This window comes from Sinohyriopsis cumingii, chromosome 3 (genome assembly GCF_028554795.1).
Source record: "Sinohyriopsis cumingii isolate HCF-2022 chromosome 3, ASM2855479v2, whole genome shotgun sequence".
NCBI lineage: Eukaryota > Metazoa > Mollusca > Bivalvia > Unionida > Unionidae > Sinohyriopsis > Sinohyriopsis cumingii.
Window position 1 is genome coordinate 125200544 of NC_142963.1, and position 21850 is coordinate 125222393.

The 21850-nt window shown below is 38.0% G+C and overlaps 1 protein-coding gene across 1 annotated transcript in view; it reads right to left on the minus strand.

Annotated features, from left to right (window-relative positions):
- LOC149803781 (WD repeat-containing protein 90-like) overlaps positions 1-21850 on the minus strand; it is a 126263-nt gene that overhangs the window by 42363 nt on the left and 62050 nt on the right. The window contains exons 19-23 of the mRNA XM_089953570.1: positions 16353-16614; positions 13212-13382; positions 12280-12408; positions 2530-2657; positions 239-435 (exon numbers count right to left, since the gene is read on the minus strand). Coding sequence (XP_089809696.1) covers positions 239-435; positions 2530-2657; positions 12280-12408; positions 13212-13382; positions 16353-16614 — 887 coding nt within the window. The remainder of the gene's footprint in view (positions 1-238; positions 436-2529; positions 2658-12279; positions 12409-13211; positions 13383-16352; positions 16615-21850) is intronic.

Genomic DNA, 21850 nt, shown 5'->3' on the forward strand with positions numbered 1-21850 from the left:
CTGTGGTGTGTCCCTGGACAAGGTACTTTACTCCAATTGCCTTGGCACTAAATAACCTACTTGTGTTGCTGTGCAGTAAAGAAACAAACCAAAAAAAAAAAACCCATAAAACTCAATTTAATTTGGTCCCAAAAGAGTGAGAGGTTTCACTGTAGATTATGTAAGAATTTCAAATAAAAAACATTACTAAAATAAACAGTAACACCATTAAGCAAAAATGCTTGTCACTGCACCTCACCTTCATTGGAGAGTTTGTGTATTGAGCTTAGGTCCTCTATTCTGCCTAGTGAGCCCACACTTGTTGGGCGTGGAGGAGTACGTCTAGGGAGGTCCAGGAAAGACTCTCCTAAATTCTTCCTCCCAGGACTCTTTATATGTTCAAAAGGTTTCTCTGCATGTGCAGTAAAGTAGTTCTTTTCTCTATACTCTCTGCCTCTGCAAAGGTAATTTTTTTTATCATCATGTTAATTTGTAGAAATTCATCTTACAAGAAGCAGCATCTGGCAACAAGAATACCGTGAATGGTACACTATACTCCTGCTCAATGTTTCACAGTCCTCTATGTAAGCACTAAAAGGACATGTTCGACTCTAGAGATTATTAACCAATGAGCCTCAATGACTATTACCTTTGGTAAAGATATGCAATCTTAAACTAAACTTAATCTGCAGAAACCATTATTTCTTTATAGTCTTACCATGACTGTAACCTACAAAATTTTACTTCAATATCAATAGGCCTTTTCTATGTCTTAAGTACAAGCCATCCAAAAATTTCAGTCAAGTTATTATGCAGAAACCATTTTTTTTTCTTTCAGTGACCTTGACTTGACATTGGACCTATTGACTCAAAACACAGTAGGCTTCTATCGTACACAACATGTAAATCATCCACAAAGTTTGGTCAAGATACATGGTGAAGAACTGAAACTTTTGTGCAGAAACAGTTTTTCTTCTTTTAGTTGCATAGACTTTAACGTTGAAACTTTTGACTCTAGGCTTCTTCCTTTTCCTAAGTGCATGTGGGCCACAAAGTTTCATCCAGGTATGTGTAGTAGCATTAAAATATTTCTTCCTGACACTGATATTTGACATTTTGACCCCAAAATCAATAAACTTTTTCTTTATTCCGAGTGCAAGCCATTCACAAACTTTGGGCCAGGTAAGAGGCTAATGGTTTAAGACTTTTGACTTTTTGACCCCAAACTCAATAGAATTCTTTCCTACCCAAAGTTCAAGACATCCACAAAATTTGGTAACTGTAGATGGTAGAGTATTCAAGTTATTATTATCTTTTGATCCCAAAGTTAATAAACTGTTATATGATGCCACATATCTGCGGCATGATGCCCAATTGCTAAACATCACTATAACCTGTACTCTGCAGATATCATAGTGATATAATGAAACAATTGTTAGAGCTACAATAAAAATCTAAAACACACACAAACAAACATAAGGTTTTTCCTTATCTTAAATTCAAGCTATCCAGAAAGTTTGAAAATTGCAGATGTTGTAGAACTCAAGTTCTTGTGTAGAAATTCTATGTCAGAGTGACCTTCAAGGTGGACAAGTCAAGATATTATGAGAAAGACAAAATTGGCAACAGAGAGTTGGTGAGACAAATGGATGCTGGATAGCCAGCTGACAACTGGCTGGACAACATCCTAACATAATATGCTTTACTTTATGGTTGTTGAATAAAATTATAAAATACACATTTTATCAAGATATACTAAACCTAAGGAACTGTTAATTTTAATAAATATATTAATATGTCAAATGGGATGTAATACAAACATCTAGTGGTCAAAAAGAAAGTGGGACAATTTCCGCATAAAAATCTGCCCTAATTAAATGAAAAATCTAGAACTGAAAGAAAAGGATCCCAGCTCTACAAGAAAGGGAATCAATAACAGAAAATACATGAAGCCATATATCTATCTGATTGACTGCCCCTGTTCTGTCTTTATGTTATTTTCAGACCTACCCAGCTGATGAACTCCACTGCTTTACATTCATCACCCTTGGGTTATCCCAAGATCAACAGAATAATTCATAAAGCAATTTGATGATGATTCAACTGATTTGATAGAAACTGCTCAAAATTGCAATTCAACACCCCGACCATCACAACCACTTGTTGGCACCATACTGAGCCCAGTGATGAACCAAGTCAATTAAAGTTGTTCTTTCGAAAATACATTATTCCGGTAATTCCATCATTTTACTACATGTGGAGGCAACCACATTTTCTTACTTCATTGATTAGGAGTACCAAGTTTGCTAAAAAAGATCTTATTGGCTAATAAATGTTTATCTCATAAATACTGATGTAAACCAATGCTTTGAAGGCTAATGTATCTAGGGGTGAAGGATGACACTGGAGTTTGTCAGCAATGAATATCTGAAGATGTATTTTCTATCCTTCATATTTATATTTGTTTTCTCTCTCTCTCTCCACCCCACCAAGTAACCAAGTCTTCCTATACAAACAGCAAACTGAATTTAGACATCATGTATAACTTACTCTCTTGGGCTCTCAGGTTTAGCAGCCAGGAAATCCCATAGATAGAGAGCCTCTCCTACACTGAGTAAGCCTTGACCATCAGGAGTAAACATAACTCGAGACACATTCTCTGAGTGACCAATAAACACCTGTCAATGAGATATAAAATTTAAATGAGACCCAACACCTGTTTTCAAGCCCAACTTTTATTTAGCAAAGTAAACAACTTTTACATTGAGATTAAAATAATGTGTCAATGGACACAGAGATGGACAGACATCCATATAGAGGCCAAAGTGATTAATATGTTCAATTTTCATGAAAGTGGACAGCATAATGAAATAAAAAACAACAAGAAAATTATCAGCAAGCAGCTATTTATGTGCCTATCTAGTGTACTATAGTATGCAATGGATAATATGAATATAATTCATTGTCAACAAGAAACTCGTTTTTCAAAAGACAGTATTTACTATACTGAGACAAGGGAAAAGTATAGATTAGTTTTTTTCCTCCATTACTGCACTGCTCCGGTGGACTAGCGGTTAAAGCATTCGCCTCAGATGCAAGAGGTTTTGGGTTCGAACCATGTCCAAATCATGCCAAAGACTTATAAAAAAAATGGTACTAATAGCTGCATTGTTAGGCGCTCAGCATGAAGAGGTTAATGTTGACTGATCAGCCTGGTGTCAGGATAATGTGACTGGGTGGGACATCAAGCTACATGTCTGCGGCATTATGCCCCATGCTAAACATCACTATAAACTGCCACACTGCAGACATCATAGCAATTTGACAGAAAAACTGTTAAAGCTAAATTAATAATCCAAATCACACACACGCACATCCTTCATTATTCAGAGAATGATGTATAGGAAAATACTTGAAGCACACATAGTGATAGTATCACAGTACTTTGAATATGTACATTATGTATAATAAATGATACTTTGTTATTTTATACACCTTGCCATTTTATTATATATTATAGCTGCACTCCCCTGTAATGTGATGACAAAAAAAAAAATTCATTGTGTGATGCTCATATTGAATGTCTGCGGGGCACCATTTCATTTAGGGACAACTAGACACCGTAAAAAATCTTATTAGTAAAAACCTCCATGCTTTTATCATAATCCATTCATAAATAGTAGCAATAAAAAAATGTCAAGGTGTCTGCCATGGAGGCCATATTGGATGTCAGATCAGTACCATTTCTGTGATGGAATAAGCAGACTAATGTTGATATAACCATTCATTCAGGATGAGGAGCTATCAAATATCTGAAGATGGCTATCTTGGTTGTCATATGGGATGTCAAATGGGCACCATTTTGATTTAGGACCAACCAAACATCATAAGAAGACTTTCAGTGAAAACTCCAAGTAAATATATGACCAACAATTCTGGAGTAGTATAAAGCTTGATATATAAAGTTGACCAATATGGCAGCCATACTGGATGTCATATTGGCAAAATTTTCATCTAGGACCAACTAGACATTGTAAGAAATCTTTCAGTCAAAACCTTTGTTGATATGACTATCCATTTAAGAGTAGTAGGATCTCTGACAGTCACCAGTTTTATTTAGGACAAGCTAATCCTTGGGATGAATGTGTCTGTAAAGTTTCATGGCAATACTTATATTAGATTAGGTGGAGAACTGATAAAAAAAACATCAGACAAGAGGCCGTCACATAAACTCTTCCGTTTTCATAAAAAAAATTGTCTTTTAAAACTACATAATATATTTCTGTCAGCATTAACTCACTGCTATGACCTTTACATTTCTGATTATCAGTATAATTGCTAATTTGTCCATTTCTGACCTAATTACATTCAATAAAGTGTGTGTCCATTCAAAAATAGGTGTTATGCTGCTGTGGGAAAAATGTCAGGTCTACAGGCATATTTTACATGAATCCAGTTTGTGTAATCCTTGGATAACTGTAATTGTCACTGAATAGCTGGATATCAAGCTGAATGTAAACTTCATCAACTGGATTTGATGCTATATAATAAGGTTATGCTATCTTACATTTTATGCATTTATTGTGCATTACAGTAAAAAAAAAAGATTACTTTGTATCTATGTACAGGGCAAATAACTATGCAATTGCCAGTGAAGGTGGATTACCTCATTTCACAGCAGCATTTCTCTGGAGGGCATAGGAAAGCTTTTGACATAAATTTTATGACTATTTTCCTCTACTAGTAAGTATCTTACTACAGTGAGGTGTTAAACAAGTTCTACTTGTAGATCTTGTAATAGTGTATATTTAGTGCCTCTCTCTCAAAATAAAAAATCGGATGAAAGTTGATTTAAATATTTCATATACTTTCAATAAATATAAACAAACAACTATTTGCTTTATATGATAAAAACAAATTCTTATCAAATGCTTCCATACTAATTAGGTTTTGGCTTCATTTATCAATATGTTACTGTCTCTGACTGACCTCTAACCATTTTGAGATGGTGCCACCATCTCTCAACAAGGAGATCAGTGACTGTTTCTGTTTTTCACAGAGCTACTTGTATACAACTCACATTCATATTTTCCGAAAAATTTGAGCTGTGTATTAGAATAGCAGGATTTCTCTTTAAGAGTAAGTTTTTGATATATTTTAGTCATATTTTTCTACATGCATTACCTTGTTTAAGTAACATTTTATAACACTATTTTGGATATGTGTGTATATTCATTTAAAAGTTGAGTTCAAAACACAAACAAATTAATTATATGTAACAGACAAAGGGTTATTCTCACCAATAATGGCTGAGTTAGAAGCAGATGAACTTTATTTCATATGATCAGAAAGAAAGCAAATTTTTAGTAAACTATGTTTCTCCGAGAATACTTACCCGATCACATTAACATTAACGTTAGGGATATAAGCCTGCTACCTCTCAAATCCAGCCCTACTAAAAGACGAATATTCGTCTTTTCTGTCTATCTAATATAGACCAAAGGGCAATAACTCTTGCCCCTTACCTCCCCTTGCCACCACCAGGTGTCACTAGTTTTTTAAGCTAAGCGATATATATTATACAAGGATGCTCACATAGTGGGGTGGTTGGGAGGGTTTTTAAGTAATGTGATCGGGTAAGTATTCTCGGAGAAACAAAATTTACTAAAAATTTGCTTTCTCCTTCAAATACGTTCCCCGATCACATTAACGTTAGGAGAATAGGTAATAGGAGGAGGGAATGATGGCTGGATTCCCCATTTGAATGATAACCCGTTCTCCTAATTTCATCAGCAACACAGCCTAGGGTCCTGTGATATGTGACCCCTATATATGGTTAAGAAGATAGTTATTGAAATCTTCTTACCTATGAAATTTCACTGGCGAATCCAGCGAAGCTGATAGGCTGTGCTGATTGTTTTAAATGGGTCTGGTGGTCATCTGGGCTGCTGACACCGGACCTACCAGATTCAAGGTTTGCCACTGCGAAGCCAAATCTCTGAGATAAAAACTGGAGAAGGTTGACTCTGCATGCCAGCCAACAGCTTCTATTATATCTCGGATTGAAACATTGCGTTCGAATGCAAGACTCACCGAGATTGCTCTAATCTCATGAGCTGTAATCTTCATGAGGTGACTCTGATCTTGTGAGACCTCAGAGTACGCTGAGCGTATAACCCACTTCAGCCATGAAGCAAGGGCTTGAGGGGTGATATCCCGTTTACCAGCTTTGACTGGAAGAAAGAGGTGCTTACATGTGTCCCGACACGCCTCTGTGCATTTTAAATAGTGCTTGAGTGCACGATCAGGATCTTGCATGGCTGTTGCTCTTGACTTATCTATGGAAGAGAGTGAGCGAATGACGATTCTTTGATTGCCAATGGATGGTAACCTATTTTTGGCTACAAAGCCTGGTTGCGTCAGGAGGACCAACGAACCATCTGATCTGAACTGAAGAAAGTTCGGGTCACTGGAAAGGGCATGTAACTCGCTCACCCTGCATGCTGAAGCTAAAGCTATCAAGAAACATGTTATGTATGACAGTAGCTTTAACGAAGTGTGGGCTAAAGGTTCAAATTTGTCTGAATTGAGCCATGTTAAAACCCAGGACAGATTCCATTTTGGAAACAGGGTGAGGGATTTTGGTCGACTGGAATCAAAATTGGCTAAAAGATCTGATAGATCTTTGTTATGCCCAATATCACATCTACCATGATGGCGGAATGTGTCTGATATCATGGAGTGGTAGCCTTTGATAGTAATTGGGGCCAACTGTTTCTCCTCGAAAAGCCAGAGAAAAAAGTCGGCCAGTTGAGAGATTGAGACACTCAAAGGGACGATGTTATTGATATGGCACCAGTCCCTGAAAACACGCCACTTTCCCTCATAAGCCTTCAGAGTGGAGGGCCTTCTTGCTCTTGAGATTCTCTCCACAATCGAAGGTTTAAATTGTTTGGCTCGCAAGGCTGTCTGGACAAGAGCCAAGCGTGAAGAAGAAGACGGTCCGGGCAGCGGTGGAACACCCGTGACCGCGGTTGTTTGAGAAGATTTGGGCTGGTTGGAATCTCCCTGGGTAGATCTATCGCTAGATCGAGTAGATCGGTGATCCAGGACTTGTTCCATCTGAGAGGGGCAATCAGAATCATCCGACAGTTCTGACCCCTTAACCTCTGGATTATTTTCGGTAAAACCGTGGGAGGGTAGGCGAATGCCCACAACCCCTCCCAGCTGATTGACAGAGCGTCCACGGCCCAAGCCTCTGGGTCTGGAACCAGAGAGACGAAGGTGGGCAACTTGCGATTCCACCTTGTCGCAAAAAGATCGATTATCGGACGCCCCCAAAGTGTGCAAATCCAAAGAAAGACTGATTGATGGAGTGACCATTCCGTGTGAATGATTTGACCTTTCCTGGATAGAGTGTCGGCCAAGACATTGAGTCTGCTGGGACTGTGTCTGATTTGTACGTTGATGTGGAGGTTGTTGCACCAATGTAGAAACTGCCAGATCAGAATGCACAGGTCTGGTGATTTGGTGCCCCCTTGTTTGAGGAGGTAAGTCACATCCACAGAGTTCCCTGACATAATGAGGACAGTTTTTCCTGAGACTTGATCCTTCCAGAAATGAAAGGCATTGATGACAGCCCTCATTTCTAAGAAGTTGATGTGGAGAGGCCTCTCCCCTGGCTCCCACGTGCCGCTGACTGTAGCGAAGTCCGGCAACAGGTGGGCACCCCAACTGTAGGTACTGGCGTCAGTACATACCGTTATCTCCGCTTGGGGCATCTCCAGAGGAATCCCTGTGGACAGCCAACCGGGGTTGTGCCACTGATGCAGGAATGATTATATCTCAGGCGTGATCATTATTGTTTGATTGAGAGGACTTGAAAAGGGGCACCATTGTGCCAGTAACGTCATTTGTAAGGGACGCATAAAAAGACGGCCAAGCAGGATCAAGTCCGCCGCCGCATTGAATAATCCGAGGAGTTGCAAGAATTCTCTCGCTGAAATCCATGTCCTGTTGGAAACGGACTCGACGAGTTCGACGATCTGGATTACGCGAGCGCGAGGAAGCCGTACCAGATTCAGATAGGTGAGAAACTCCATACCCAGATGGACAAAACACTGGGATGGACGGAGATCGGACTTTTTCCAGTTCACGAGAAAGCCTAGATGATCTAAAAGTGCTAAAAGATTGTTTCTGCCTTTGAGCAGAATAGAACTTACCATATGTTTCTGGAGGATGTCGTCCAAGTACACTGCTGTCCCTGTAGATGAAGTCGAGCGGAACAGGGTGACGATGCAATCCATAACCTTGGTAAAAGCCCAAGGGCTGATGTTGAGGCCAAAGGGTAGGACCTGGAACTGATAAACTGTGTCGCGGTAAGCGAATCGGAGAAATTTCTGTGACGCGGGGTGGATAGGGACGTGAAGATATGCGTCGGTCATATCTAGACTGGCGGCATAGTCCCGCTGTATGGAAAGATGGATTGATCTTGTCATTTCCATCTTGAATTTTGGTCAAAAAAATGTATTGGTTGAGGCGACTCAGGTCAATGATCGGCCTCAACTTGCCGTTTGCCTTATGGATAAGAAACAGCCTGGAATAAAACCCAGGTGATTGTGGTTTTTTCACAATCTCCACCGCCTGTTTTTCTATAAGCGACCGTATCTCCTGTTGTAGAAAGGTATCCTTCTCCCGATCGGACAGTATGTCCGTGAAGAGGGGAGAGGAGGACAGGGGAGGGGGTTGGATAAATGAAATCCGAAGCCCCTCTGAAATGACCTGGATCACCCAATTGTTCTGAGGAAAAAAAGGTGGTCCAGTGGTCCTGAAATTGCAGGAGGTGGCCGCCCACAGGTAGGCTGTCTGCGGGTGGTGGGGAGGGTATGTCAACTTTTAGAGTTAGGAGGCTTGAAGACGGAGAAACTTTGTTTCTTACTGCCTCTGTATGGTTGCCTCCTAGCTTGATTAGACTGTTGTCTCCTGGCATTGGGTTGGGATCTATACTGCACATTTGATTGTAAGGATCCCTTGTCCCTGGTCCTCCAATCATCCCTCCGCTGTGGCAGAGGCTGATTTTTTCTAAACGCCTGCGAGGGTTGGGCAGCGAGTTGGAGGGGCAGTTCCTGAGCTGCCTGCTTCCGAACTTCTTCAATTCTTCCTCCAAAGAGTAAAGGCGACCCAAACGGAGTCATCCGTAAAGCCAGAGTATGATGGGGCTTGAGCGACGTGGGCCGCAGACATGCGTCACGTCGTATCAGGTCTAAGTTGGCAGAAACAGTCAACACATTAGCCATGGAATGGTGCGCTGCCCTGTTAATAACTCTAGCAATCCGGGCCGTCGCTTCCCAAGCGTGGTCATTGTCGGATTTTTCTGCGAGTCAGAAAATGGCTAATGAAGCCAAGTCTAACATTGAAGACGTAGCGACTACGTTCCGGACTAGCTTTGACGTGGCATGGAACACATTTTTGTCCACTTTGTAAAACAGTGGAGTGGAGATGTGAACTGCTGCCATATTTTTGTCCTGGGCCGGAAGATCCGTACTGAAGGCGTCTAAATGAGTTTTGTACCAGAGACATGAGAACATCGCTGGTACTTGGCTTTCTGAAAAGAACGCCTTAGCATTCCCCGGATCACCTATTCGTCCTGATAGACGATCATTGATCTCCTTAATTTTTTGCCGACTGGGGAAGGAGCCAGAAGGACGGCGTCTCTTCCTCCCCATTAAGATCTACAGATGCCTTAACTTTGTAGTCTTGAGTGGCGGTAGGAGGTGGAGGGCATTCTGAAGTTGCCAACACCCTATAAATTTCTTCCACTGCCGCCTTGAAGCCAAACTCAGTCCGTTCCATGGTTGGATCTGTGTACGGCTGATTTGCAGGAGTTTCATCACCCTCACTGTGTGCCGAGTCATGTTCTGGAATAGCTTGCATTTCTGGATAGAGCATACCAGGTGGCATAGATGACGTGATTCCATCATCCTTGACACTGTCACTAACTCTCTCTTGTGGATAAGCCGTGAACATTTGTCTGGCTTGTGGTTGGCCTGAATGTTGGCAACGGTCCTGCTATCACCGGTACCGGCTGCTCCAATGGCCTGGCTGGACGGACAGATTTCTCACTAAAATCTCCGCCATAGTATTGGTATGTTGCCGGCGGTACAGCTTGACGGGCGGACTTATTCCTAAGATCCCTGTAAATCATATTTGGTTGGACCGTTTTAGCAATAGGGTCCCCATGCTGGGACAGCTGGACGGCCGGTGACGTAGAGGTTGTATAATGAAACGGATCCGGTAAAAACCCCATGCGTCCTGACTTACAGGCCCGAAGGCCATGCTCGGACATGCGGGGGGACTTACGCCCACTGGGCAGCCTAAAATTGGGGGAACATTCCCCCAAAGAGTCAGAAAAAGCTGTGCAAGCGAGTAAGGGAAATAAGGGTAATATCTGGCCTGATGTCAATAGCTGCGTCGTCGTTTCCTGGACCTAATGACACATCTGTTAAAAAGTGGACTGTTGTACCCTGTCAACATTATTTTCCTCCATTGCCGCTGATGTTACTGTGGCTGACAGTTGCAACTGAGGACATCAATGCTATCTTTCTTCGACTTATTCTGTCTATCCCTCCCTTTTGCTGCCTTCTGGACTACATCAGCCCACATTTGCTCTGTCCAAGTATTACACACGCTGCATGGTATAGATGATGTACACTTGGTACATACAATACAAGAGTCATGGTTGTCTTCTTTTGCTTTGAACTTTTTGCATTTCATGCATTTGGTTGACATTTCTACTGAAACGACACAAGAAAAGAAAACAAAGCACAAATTAGCAATTCAGCATGTTATTAATTCGCTAATACCACAACCGTTACTAACGGAGTAAGCGAAATTAGTCAGTGTCGCGTTAACTCTTAATTGACAACACGAGTTCAGTGATAGCGTGTGTAGCATGGTCTTCAGTAGACGAAATCCGTAAGGGTGACAGTCACTCAATTTTGAAAAAATTGTTAAAATAATGTATACAACCTGTAGAAGAATGATTGTCCAACGCAATAAATCCAAATTTAACTTCAGATGGTCCAATTTAACACTAAGATGGCTTGGATTGTTTGGAGGTATAATGTACGTGTTATCAGGACAAGCGAAGCTTAAAAACTAGTGACACCTGGCGGTGGCAAGGGGAGGTAAGGGGCAAGAATTATTGCCCTTTGGTCTATATGAGATAGACAGAAAAGTCGAATTTTCGTCTTTTAGTAGGGCTGGATCTGAGAGGTAGCAGGCTTATATCCCTAACGTTAATGTTAATGTGATTGGGGAACGTATTTGAAGGAGAAATTATGAAAATTTAATAGAAACAGATGATGTTTTCTTGAACTTTATAAGCATATATTATTTTTTTCTGCTTACTGATTTAGGGTTTACTTTGCTTTTGTTTCAAGATAGACAACATATATTTCGACATTGTTCACGATTCATAATGTTGTCCACAGATGCCATATAACTGGCCCTTATTAAAAGTAAAGGAGCCTTGTTCCAATAATTCTGTGTCCTAATAGTGCACTAAAACAAAAACAGAGTACTGAATAGTGTAAAATATATTATAAATTGATCTCATGAGCTAAGAATTAAAATAAATTAAGCAGCAAAGACAAACAAAATCTGATTAATTTAATGGTATCCATGACTACTTTTGTTGGACTGCAGGACATTGAGGGACTTTAAAGTGAGTGACCACTGTATCATGAAACTATTTCTACTTGTTCATTTTGAACATTACATTATTTTATACTGATACAAATAAGTAGAAAATAAAGGTCAATGTGACGAATGAGAACTGAAATTATTTGTGATTCTGGATGTTGCCTTTGTCATACAATATCAGTAATCTGTGTGCAATGCAGGCACTGTCCTCACCAGGGCAGAATAAATGACATGCTCCAATTTAACTAAAGATGGGTTTTAAGAGTTTCTAAACACATACCTTTGTAATATGGAGAAGATAAAAAAGGCCTTAATTTATGATCCATGTGAAATTAAGTACATTTTCCATCAAGAAATACATGTTATAAAAGATAATTCCTCAGAATCTGAAAAGCTTCTGAGTGCTGGGAGAATAAAACAAGCTGTATAAACTTGAAATATCCTTACCATGCCTACCTTAGCATAGTCTATATGGTAACAGGAAGATCCTAAAAGAAAGGATTTTGTTCAAACCTTTTTAATATACTTTTACAGAAATACAGTGATCAATATTCCTTACAGGTTTGTTAAAATCATAAAATATAATTTTGTCCATACCTGGAAGTTAGCATCTAACTTCATGCTGTAGTCCCAAATCTTGATGACTTTATCGCCTCCTGTAGCCATGTGATGGCCATTCTCTGTCACTGCCAGAGCTGTACATCCACTGCGATGTATGTGATCAATCTACAATAGAATCATTTGAATACAGATGTAAGAGAATTCATCCATTATTTGTGCTTTAATTTAGAAATCTGATTTATAATCTCATGCTTCAATAGAATACAAGTCAAGCATACACACAAAGTGTGAATAATTTCTATGAGTAAAAAACTAAACAGAGGAAATATAGTTCCTTCCTGAAACCCCCAAAGAAATATACTGTATAATATATTGTATATTCCTGCATACAAGTCAGGTCCACTGCAAACTGCACAGATTCAGATCTGTCATTGCAGAAGAATAATCTGAAGGAAGAAACAACACAGACCCTTGTCTGCCAGCACATTATGTGACAGCAGATCAGGGACTATATTGTTTGCTATTGGACCTAAATTATACAGCAGTATATACAGTATACAAAATCTACCTAAATTATACAGCAGTATATACAGTATATAAAACCTACCTAAATTTTAGAGCAGTATATACAGTATACAAAATCTACCTAAATTATACATCAGTGTATACAGTATACAAATTATACAGCAGTATATACAGTATACAAAATCTACCAAAATTATACAGCAGTATAAAAGTATACAAAACCTGACTTTTGCATAAGAATTATTAGTAAAGATAAAATCCCCCTCTACATTCCCTATTGTCGGTTCCATAACATGCACATTATGTTTTTGAATTTTTTGACACTAGTCATTAAAAATTCTAGACTCTTTCCAAAATAGTGAAGTAAGAAAGCTAGACAATTTTTTTTCCACTTGTGTTTTTTTCTTATTATTTGAAGCCATATGTTGGAATGCCAATCTTACCTCAGCTAACAACCTTCCAGTCCTTCCTTCGAACTTGAGGAGCTTGTTATTGGACGTAACAACAAGCAGATGATTAACATTGAGTGGGGCATAGGCAACTTTTAATGCTGAGTCCAGACTAGTCCTAGAGCCTTGGTTTGTAGAAAGACTGGTTATGTCTATTCTAAGGGTCTGGAAGGAAATGCAAACATCAGTATAGTTAAATATTTATAATTTACAAAAATGAATTTTCTTGCCATCTCAACTGTGAGATGAAATATGGTATAGCAAAGTCTGCAGCTGATAGTGTACAGTGTAAAACCCCAAGGAACCCAACAACTATTCTTGTTATAAACAGAATTTCAACCAAAATAATCAAATTATGCATAATTACATAGCTGTTTGGAATTTACATATTTTTCTGTGTACAGCATGAACCTATGATATTCACTTACCTTCCTGTTTGTTAATCTATCAATGTTAAATATAAAAAGCATGTGCAAAAAATGTAGTCACTTCATTCATCAATTTATAATTTCTAACCTGATTGTATTGCCAGGTGGTCTCTAATAATTGTTATCTCAGTCATGTTTAAAACCAAATAGAAACTGTCAATGAAAACAACCAGACAAGACTGCTCACAGTCCTTTATCAATTTACAGAACAGTCCATTTTCAGTTAAAACTGTGTCATCTTCATCCAATATTTGTAATATCAAGCTTTAATATTTCTAGTATTTCTAAGTAAAAAGAAGAAAATAAAAAGGTGTAACTCTTACACACATGCGTTAAAAGGAATGTAACTCCTGAAGTTAAGGAAATTTACAGATTTATACAGCGCATATAGAAAACAGTGAACTAAATAACATCAGTTGTTTGGATGAACTGATTTGTCCATGCAAATATTGTGATTATCCTGTTTGGCTTGATGACAGTATCAGAGACTCACCTGACAAAGATCAGGTTGGAAATTATACAATGATAAAGATAAAACACAGTGGGGAGAAAAGGCAGCTATGCCACATGTGCATATCATTATACAATGCCTGTATACTGCTATGCCTTTTCTAATACACTTATGCCTTATTTGCACATTGGGACACAAAATTTAATATGATGGTGTAGGTGAACGAAACTCTCACTGTGTTATAAAACATACTGTGCAATACCAAAAGAAGTCAACTGAAGAAACTATTACATTTGTATCCTCTTGTCTACGCAAGAATGGGGTGAGGGGCTGGTGGGTGGGAAAGACAAAGCTATGTTCTTTTGTGGCACACGAACCAACTTAAAATAATACATATTAAATGAAAATACTCAGTCATAGTTGATGTTTTGCTGGGAACCTTACATTGGTACATATGAGAACAAGAAAACTGGCTACTAATTAGTGTAAATAATTAGAGTACATTTGTACTCACAAAACAATCTCATTGTATCCATAATATATAGAATCATTAATTCCGTTCAAATCTGAATAATTACTTTCTTGCTAAGAAACATATACTAAATAATGAAATAATATACAGTACATTTTGGGAAATACATATATCCTGGAAAATGAGGATGTTTCAATGGGACTACTTTTCCACCAAGAAATTTTTTTCCAAGTTGGGTTTCTAATAAGAAACAAGCATTCTGATTTAAAAATATTTTTAATGAAACTCATGTAAAGGTAATAATCTAAAAGGTAGTTTAGATGAAGCTAGGAATTCTCAGCAACTGGTACAATATAACTTATATACCCTAGTCTCAACTAAGTTTGGGAGTAATCACTTGATTTCTTGGGTAAGGAGTGACCTCCAACAAACAGCGGAGTTTAAAAGACAGTGGAAAGAATCAATGAAATAAGACCTATATTGATTCAAAGATAGGATGACATCTAACACTATGACACTGCCTTACTCCACAGCCCAAACAGAGTAAACATTTTTGATTATAACAATAGATCCTCCAATAAATGTTTATGTTCCAAAAAACATCTGCTTAAAGCGTATGCATAGCTGTAGCCACATCATTATGGTAACAAGTGGATGGTGTATACCAGAGAGATCTGAAGCCGATGTCTTCATTTCAGACCACATTGTAAAGAAATAAACAGCATATAGCCAGATTTTAAGCATATCAGTCAAGTCATATGAAGCTTTCAAACTTGCATGAAAGACATGCGGGGATATATTCGTATTTTTTGAGTTAAATGAAGTATAATAAAGCAAAGTTGTGTTTGTGGTGGGTGGGTGAGGGTATGTGGCAATAACCAAAACAAATATCCAACAAGTCAGTATTCCTGACCCCTGCATTTCTCTCATATATAAAATATATCATTCCACTTAAGGTATATACAGTGAGGACTGATTTTACTGTTCATCAAATAACTGATATGAACTCCATTTTATGTATTAGATAGGTAAATTAACTAGTCAGTCTGGTTGATAAACATATTGGCACTGTATGGTGTATGGGTGGATAAGCCATTGACTGAGCAGGCATTGGTGGCCTATTGGTTTGTCCAGGATTTTACAATAACTGACAATGCATTGTAGACAATCACAAAATGAAATGTAAGCATTACTGTTGACGGTTCATTAAAATAAAGGTTATAATGACATCTTGAAAAAAAATTGTCATCAACAAAGTGCAGAGATGGACTTTTGACATGTTTGAAGTGAATATTAAAAAATACAACCTTTTAACATCTTCATTGATTTCAACAAAGATGAACTTTGATCTTAAAGAATACAATAAATCTTAATCGAATACAATAAATTTCAATAGATTAACAAATCAGATGCTAATTTACTTTAGCAATACAACTTTGCATTAACTAAAAAATCAGTTGGGAGAAATAAGTGAAAATGTAAAAATTTCTAAGTCATGCGACAACCATGTTAATCTGAATTCATGTTATAATGAAAAATATTACAGGAGGGTTTCATTGTATCACTATGCCTCGTATACATACCACTATGCAATGTCTACATTTAATTCTTTGGGAAAAATGTCATAATACATACTTTTTAACTTTCAAAACTGCAACATTAATTCCTTAAACAGTTTTAACCAAAGCTGTCATCAGAAAAGAGTGACCACTCTTCCAATATGCAAATGAGACATGAAATGCTGATGTAGTAGGGCATAAAAACAATGAATCATTGAAACTAACCTCTTCTAAGGTTTTGGCATCAACAACGGTAACTGTATACTCTGAAGGTCCAACAAATGCAACTCTTCTACCATCAGGGCTGACAGTGAGGGCATCAGGGCTATATTTCTCACCCCTGGCCACAGTATTTCCAAGCAGGCGAAGCAAAGGATACCTGTCCGATGTAGCATCAAGCTGGGCCAAGGAGCCAAGGGAACAACAGCTGTATAGATAATCTCCAGTGGGAGAAAACGATAGACCTGTCACCTTACCACGATGCTGTCTGGAACATGTAATAAATAGTATACAGTGTACTGCAAATTAAAAGTTTTCATGCTAACAAAATTGTTGTCACTAAATGTGGAAAACAAAACACATTTGTCCCCAAGGAAAGATTATGGTGCAATTTAGCATATATTCACTGGGTCATAATGAACATGTTACATTTCCTATGGCTAAAAAAGTTAAATTACCCTTAAATATTAAGATATACATGAATTGATAAATGTTGTCAATCATGTATCACTTGTTTCAAAAGATTAATATAAATCATGAAAAGCACATACCATATATACTAACTTATAAGTAAAGTCAACCTGCAAACAACAAAGATCCTGATCTGGCATAGCATAATTCAGATCAGGGTCTATGTTGTTTGTTCTACTAATTACTCCTGACAAACTGCAGAGACCCAGATCTGCCAGCACATTATGCAATGGCAGCTCTGGGTCTGTGGAGTTTTCAGTTGGACTCCTCTTATAAGTGAGTATATATGGTAAATGCCTTTGCTGGTAAAAAAAAACCACACTACTGACTAATATGTTTCCATGCATCCTGATAAAAGTGCATCTAAAGTATTTCCTCAATAAATGTGTCTAAGTTCAAGGCTTTTATAATGCATAACATTCTAATAACATTACATTGAAGTATTACATGGTGATGCAGTACAGGTAAGAAAACATGACATAGTTATGCAAATACAATAATTTTTATTGAAAAATACTCTTCTCTTTATTCCTGGAATGAACACCAATTGCTAAAAGTTGAAAGGAAAAATTAAAATTTGTTTCTCCAAGAATATTCACCTAACCACATTAACAGTAAACTTTCCAACCTCTTGAATCCAGCAATTCCAGAAAGGAAAAACTTGGTCATTATGTGTAGATATGTCATTAAGACAAAGGGAATAAACTCTTACTCATTGCCTCCCTTCTACATGGTTCCCACGCTTTTCTAAATATAAATTTCCAGGTCTTTTCCAGGATGAAATTAATTTTTTCAAGGTTAACCTATCACCATTACTGAATGGAATTAAAGAACATTTTGGATTATAAAACATGCATTTTCCAAATCTGAAGATGTTTCGCTTTCAAGATTCTGCAAAACATATATGTCAGAAAAGATGATCATGTACAAAACAACAAAATGAGTCACATGAAACAACTCTGACTATATTCCCATAAACTGGCATTTAAAGCCATTTCAATGTACAGAATACAAATTCTAACTTTACTGTGCTGACCTGCATTATGTTGCTATGTGGAAACAACATAATGAGCAGGGACCCCGAGTGGCGGAGTGGTCTAAACCGCTCTCCGTTACGGATCACTGCCATCTCACCTCTGTCTGCGCCGGTTCGAGTCTCGGATTCAGCCAATGTGGGTATGTGAGAAAGCTTGCCAGTAGCTTCTCATGGGTCGGTGGTTCTTTCCAGGGTTTTCCCAGGTTCTTCCTCCACCATTAATACTGGCCACCATGCATAGCCTATCGTGTGCTGAAAAATGGCGTTAAACCCCACAACAACAACAACAACAACATAATGAGCATAAATTATTTTGTTTCCTTTCAATCCTTTAATTCTCAAGAATTCTAGAGCAATATATGTGCATGTTATACAAAGTAAACATTTCCTATAACAGTATGAAAAAAATACCCAATAATTGCAAAGTATTAGAATCTTATCTTGAAACAAAACAAATTTAACCCTGAATTTATGTGTGCCAATAAAATCTCAAACAAGATTTTTCAACCAATCTAAACTTCTTAAGATGATTTGGTTTAAAATTCCATCATTTAAAGACATTTACAAAAAGAGTTGATTTAAATTTTGACAAAAGACCTTCAAAACTATAAACAAGGACTGAATTTTCTGTAAAATCAACTTGTCTTCTTGTAGTTCAATAAACCAGTCCCCAAACCTGTATTGATACATGGACTCTTATCGTTTCTTAATATATAATAAAAGGGACGACAATTTCCCATTTCTCCTGCATTCTATTTAAGATCTGAAACCAATGCTACAAAGCTACATGTCATTGTGTAATAGTTTCGCACCAAACTTCAGCTCAGAGATTCAAAATTTTTATAATCTGGGTTTCCTCTGAATATTCCAACCCCATTTTTCACATTTGGATATTTAGGATGGAGTGTGGGTTCAGAGCAATTACATTAAAAAAATTTGGAATCTGCCGCCACAGTAAGATAGCTTACAAGCAGGCCTAGCAAATCTAAACTATCTTATATCGACTTATACCTGCATGAAATCAATAGGAAAATTATTCATTTTCTCAAAAATGGTAAGTATTATAATCATTAGGTCTTCAATCTGCTGACAGACTAGACGAAACTCGGCAAGGATGAAACCTGACCTGGTACACGCCATTTGTGTTAATAGTCACATGACTTCACAAATCTCAAACAATGACATTGGAAGTCCAATAGTCATGCGATATCAACAACAATCTCATTTTTAATGTTGTTGTACAAAATTTCAATTATATTAAATGAAAGTCTGATACCTTTTGAAAAAACCAAAAAGAAAATATAATTCTCAACATATTTATTTTGAGAACTACAAGAAACTTGGCCAGTCTGATTCATCAAGCAGAGTAGTCTGGTTCCCTGCTTCGCATGCTCCCTGCATGAGACAGCATGTCAATGTGAAAGTCAGGAAGTCATGTGATACAAAAAGCTCAGGAAGTTGGTCTTGGAATAAATATAAAGAATTTTGTGCTCTTTCATTTTTGTATTTTAATTACAACCAGTATACAACTTTCATACAATTTCTGAGAAAAGAAATAGTTTTCATATCGATTTCATGCAGGCATAACTCGATTTAACAACGTTTAAGTTTGCAAACCCATCCACTATGCGGCTATGCTTTAATGCCACCATGTTGGTCTCTTGTGATGCTAGACTGGTTTTCATACCTTCCATTTAAAAAAAAGAAATGGATATTGAGCTGTCTGTGAAACAAAAAGTCTACTATAGATGAATCTAATCCACTGAGTGTTTGGACTGTCTCAACAAATATATTTATGGCAAGCACCCAAATGATCCATACTGCAACCTCCTAATATTCTGGTTTGAACTTGATAGATAAAACTCACGATCACTTCAGTTACGACTCAATTAGGTAATTGGTTAAATCTCATGAACCAAGTCAAAACCCATCAAAAATTTCATTCTGGAAACAGGCTGAGTGATTTAGGCCTATTCAGTTAACAGCTGGCCATCAAGTCTGATCGATCCTTGTAGTGACTTTTATTTGCTCTATCATGAGATCTGAATGTGTCAGAAATCATGAAGTGATATCCCATAATAGTAACTGGAGGTAAATTTTTCTCTAGAGAACAAACCTAGACACCTGAGAGATCAAGGCATTCATCTCTGTTATCTCTGCTTCAGTCCCTGAATACTTGTGCTATCCCTTCATAGTCTATCAAAGTGGAAAGCTTTCTTGCTTGTTAGATTCTCTACATAATTGAAGGTTGAAACTCCTTTCTGTCCAAACAAGGCTCTCCTGACAATTGCCAGACGTGAAAAAGATTCCTGTCCAAGCATGGATGAAACACCTGCAAGTGGGCTTGTTTGAACAGAATCTTTCATCTAAACCCATTCTGAGCCAATTGTTCAACTCTGACTTTTCCAATATGAGTGAGGCTACCAGAATGACTCTGCGACTCTGGTCACTGATTTTCTGAGTGACTATTGGAATTAGAACATCTGGAGGATAGGAGTAGCCTCAGATCACATCCTAATTGACCGCCAGAGCATACATGGCCCAAGTTTCTGGGTCCAGGGAAAAACAGATGAAGGAGGGCAATTTGTGGTTCCACCATGTCACCATGAGATCTATCATCAGACACCTGCATAGTGTGCAAATCTGTTGAAAGATCAATGGATGAAGGGACCTCTCAGTGTGCAGAGTTTGACCACTTCTAGATAGAGTAGATGCCCACATGTTCAGTCTGTCAGGGATGCATCTGATCTGTACCATTATCTTGTGGAGCACCAGTGAAGAAACTCTATGATTAGGGGGCATAAGTCGGGTGATTTGGTCCCTGTTTGAGTAGGTAAGCTACCACTATACAACTGTCCATTATTACTAGAATCACTTTCTTTTTAAACTGCTGGAAAAGGGACATTGCTGAGCGAGCAATTCTACCTAAGAGAGTGCATAAAGAGTAGGCTTTGAAAAATCAAATCTGCCACTTCACTTAGTACAATGAGGAGTTGCAGAAACTCTCTCACAGAAATTGAGATTGACCTAAAAAGCTTGATTATTCATGCAATTCATAATTGAGATAGACTTGTCCCTTTTGATTGAAAGGAATACTGATAAAGTTTCATCCTGAATTTTGGTGTTAAAATGAATTTATTTAGTCGGCTGAGATTATCAGCCTCAGGATGGTGTTGGCTTTTGGTACCAGGAAAATCCTTGATCAAAATACAAGAGAGACTGGCTTGCAAACTCCACCACCCATCTGAAGAGTAAAAATATTATTTCCTTCATTAAAATCTCCTTCTTCATGGGACCTGTAATCAAAGGGGAATAAAAGAGAGGTGACAGCTAGATAAATTATTTGGATCACATATTAGTTGTTTGGAAAAAGTTGACCCAAGACTGAAATGGAACAGTCTGGCAAAAAGTTGACCCAAGGCTGAAATGGAACAGTCTGGCATCAACTGGGACTCTTCATGGGCAGTAAGGTTAATGAGTCATTGGTGACTGTTGAGAGTCTTGGGGAGAAAGAAAGTTTGTTTCCTTTCTTTCATATTTGATTGCCTCCTATGATGAATTGTCTGCTATTATCTAAATCCTTGTTGCCACTGAGAGTACTGTTGTTGGATGACATGCTATTATCCATCCCTCTGCCTCCTAACATCTGTTCGTTGTTACTTAGAATTTTGGGGAAGAAAAGATGGAGAAGAAAAGGTGAGCTTTGGGCCCCTCCTGAGCTGAATGCTTTTGTATATCCTCTATATGACCCCCAAACAGCTGTGAGTCAAAGGGCAATGATCACAAAGCCAATGAGTCTTCCATGATGATGAATGTAGAAATGTCTCTTCCATCTTGATGTTCTTTCTGATGATGGAAGACCATAACCTCTCACACCAAGACTTGCAAATGTTACATAGTGTTGTAGAAGTATATTTTGTGCAGGTGAGGCAAGACTTGTGATTATCTTCATTTACCTTTAACCTTTGACACTTATTGCATTTCATCACAATTCTGA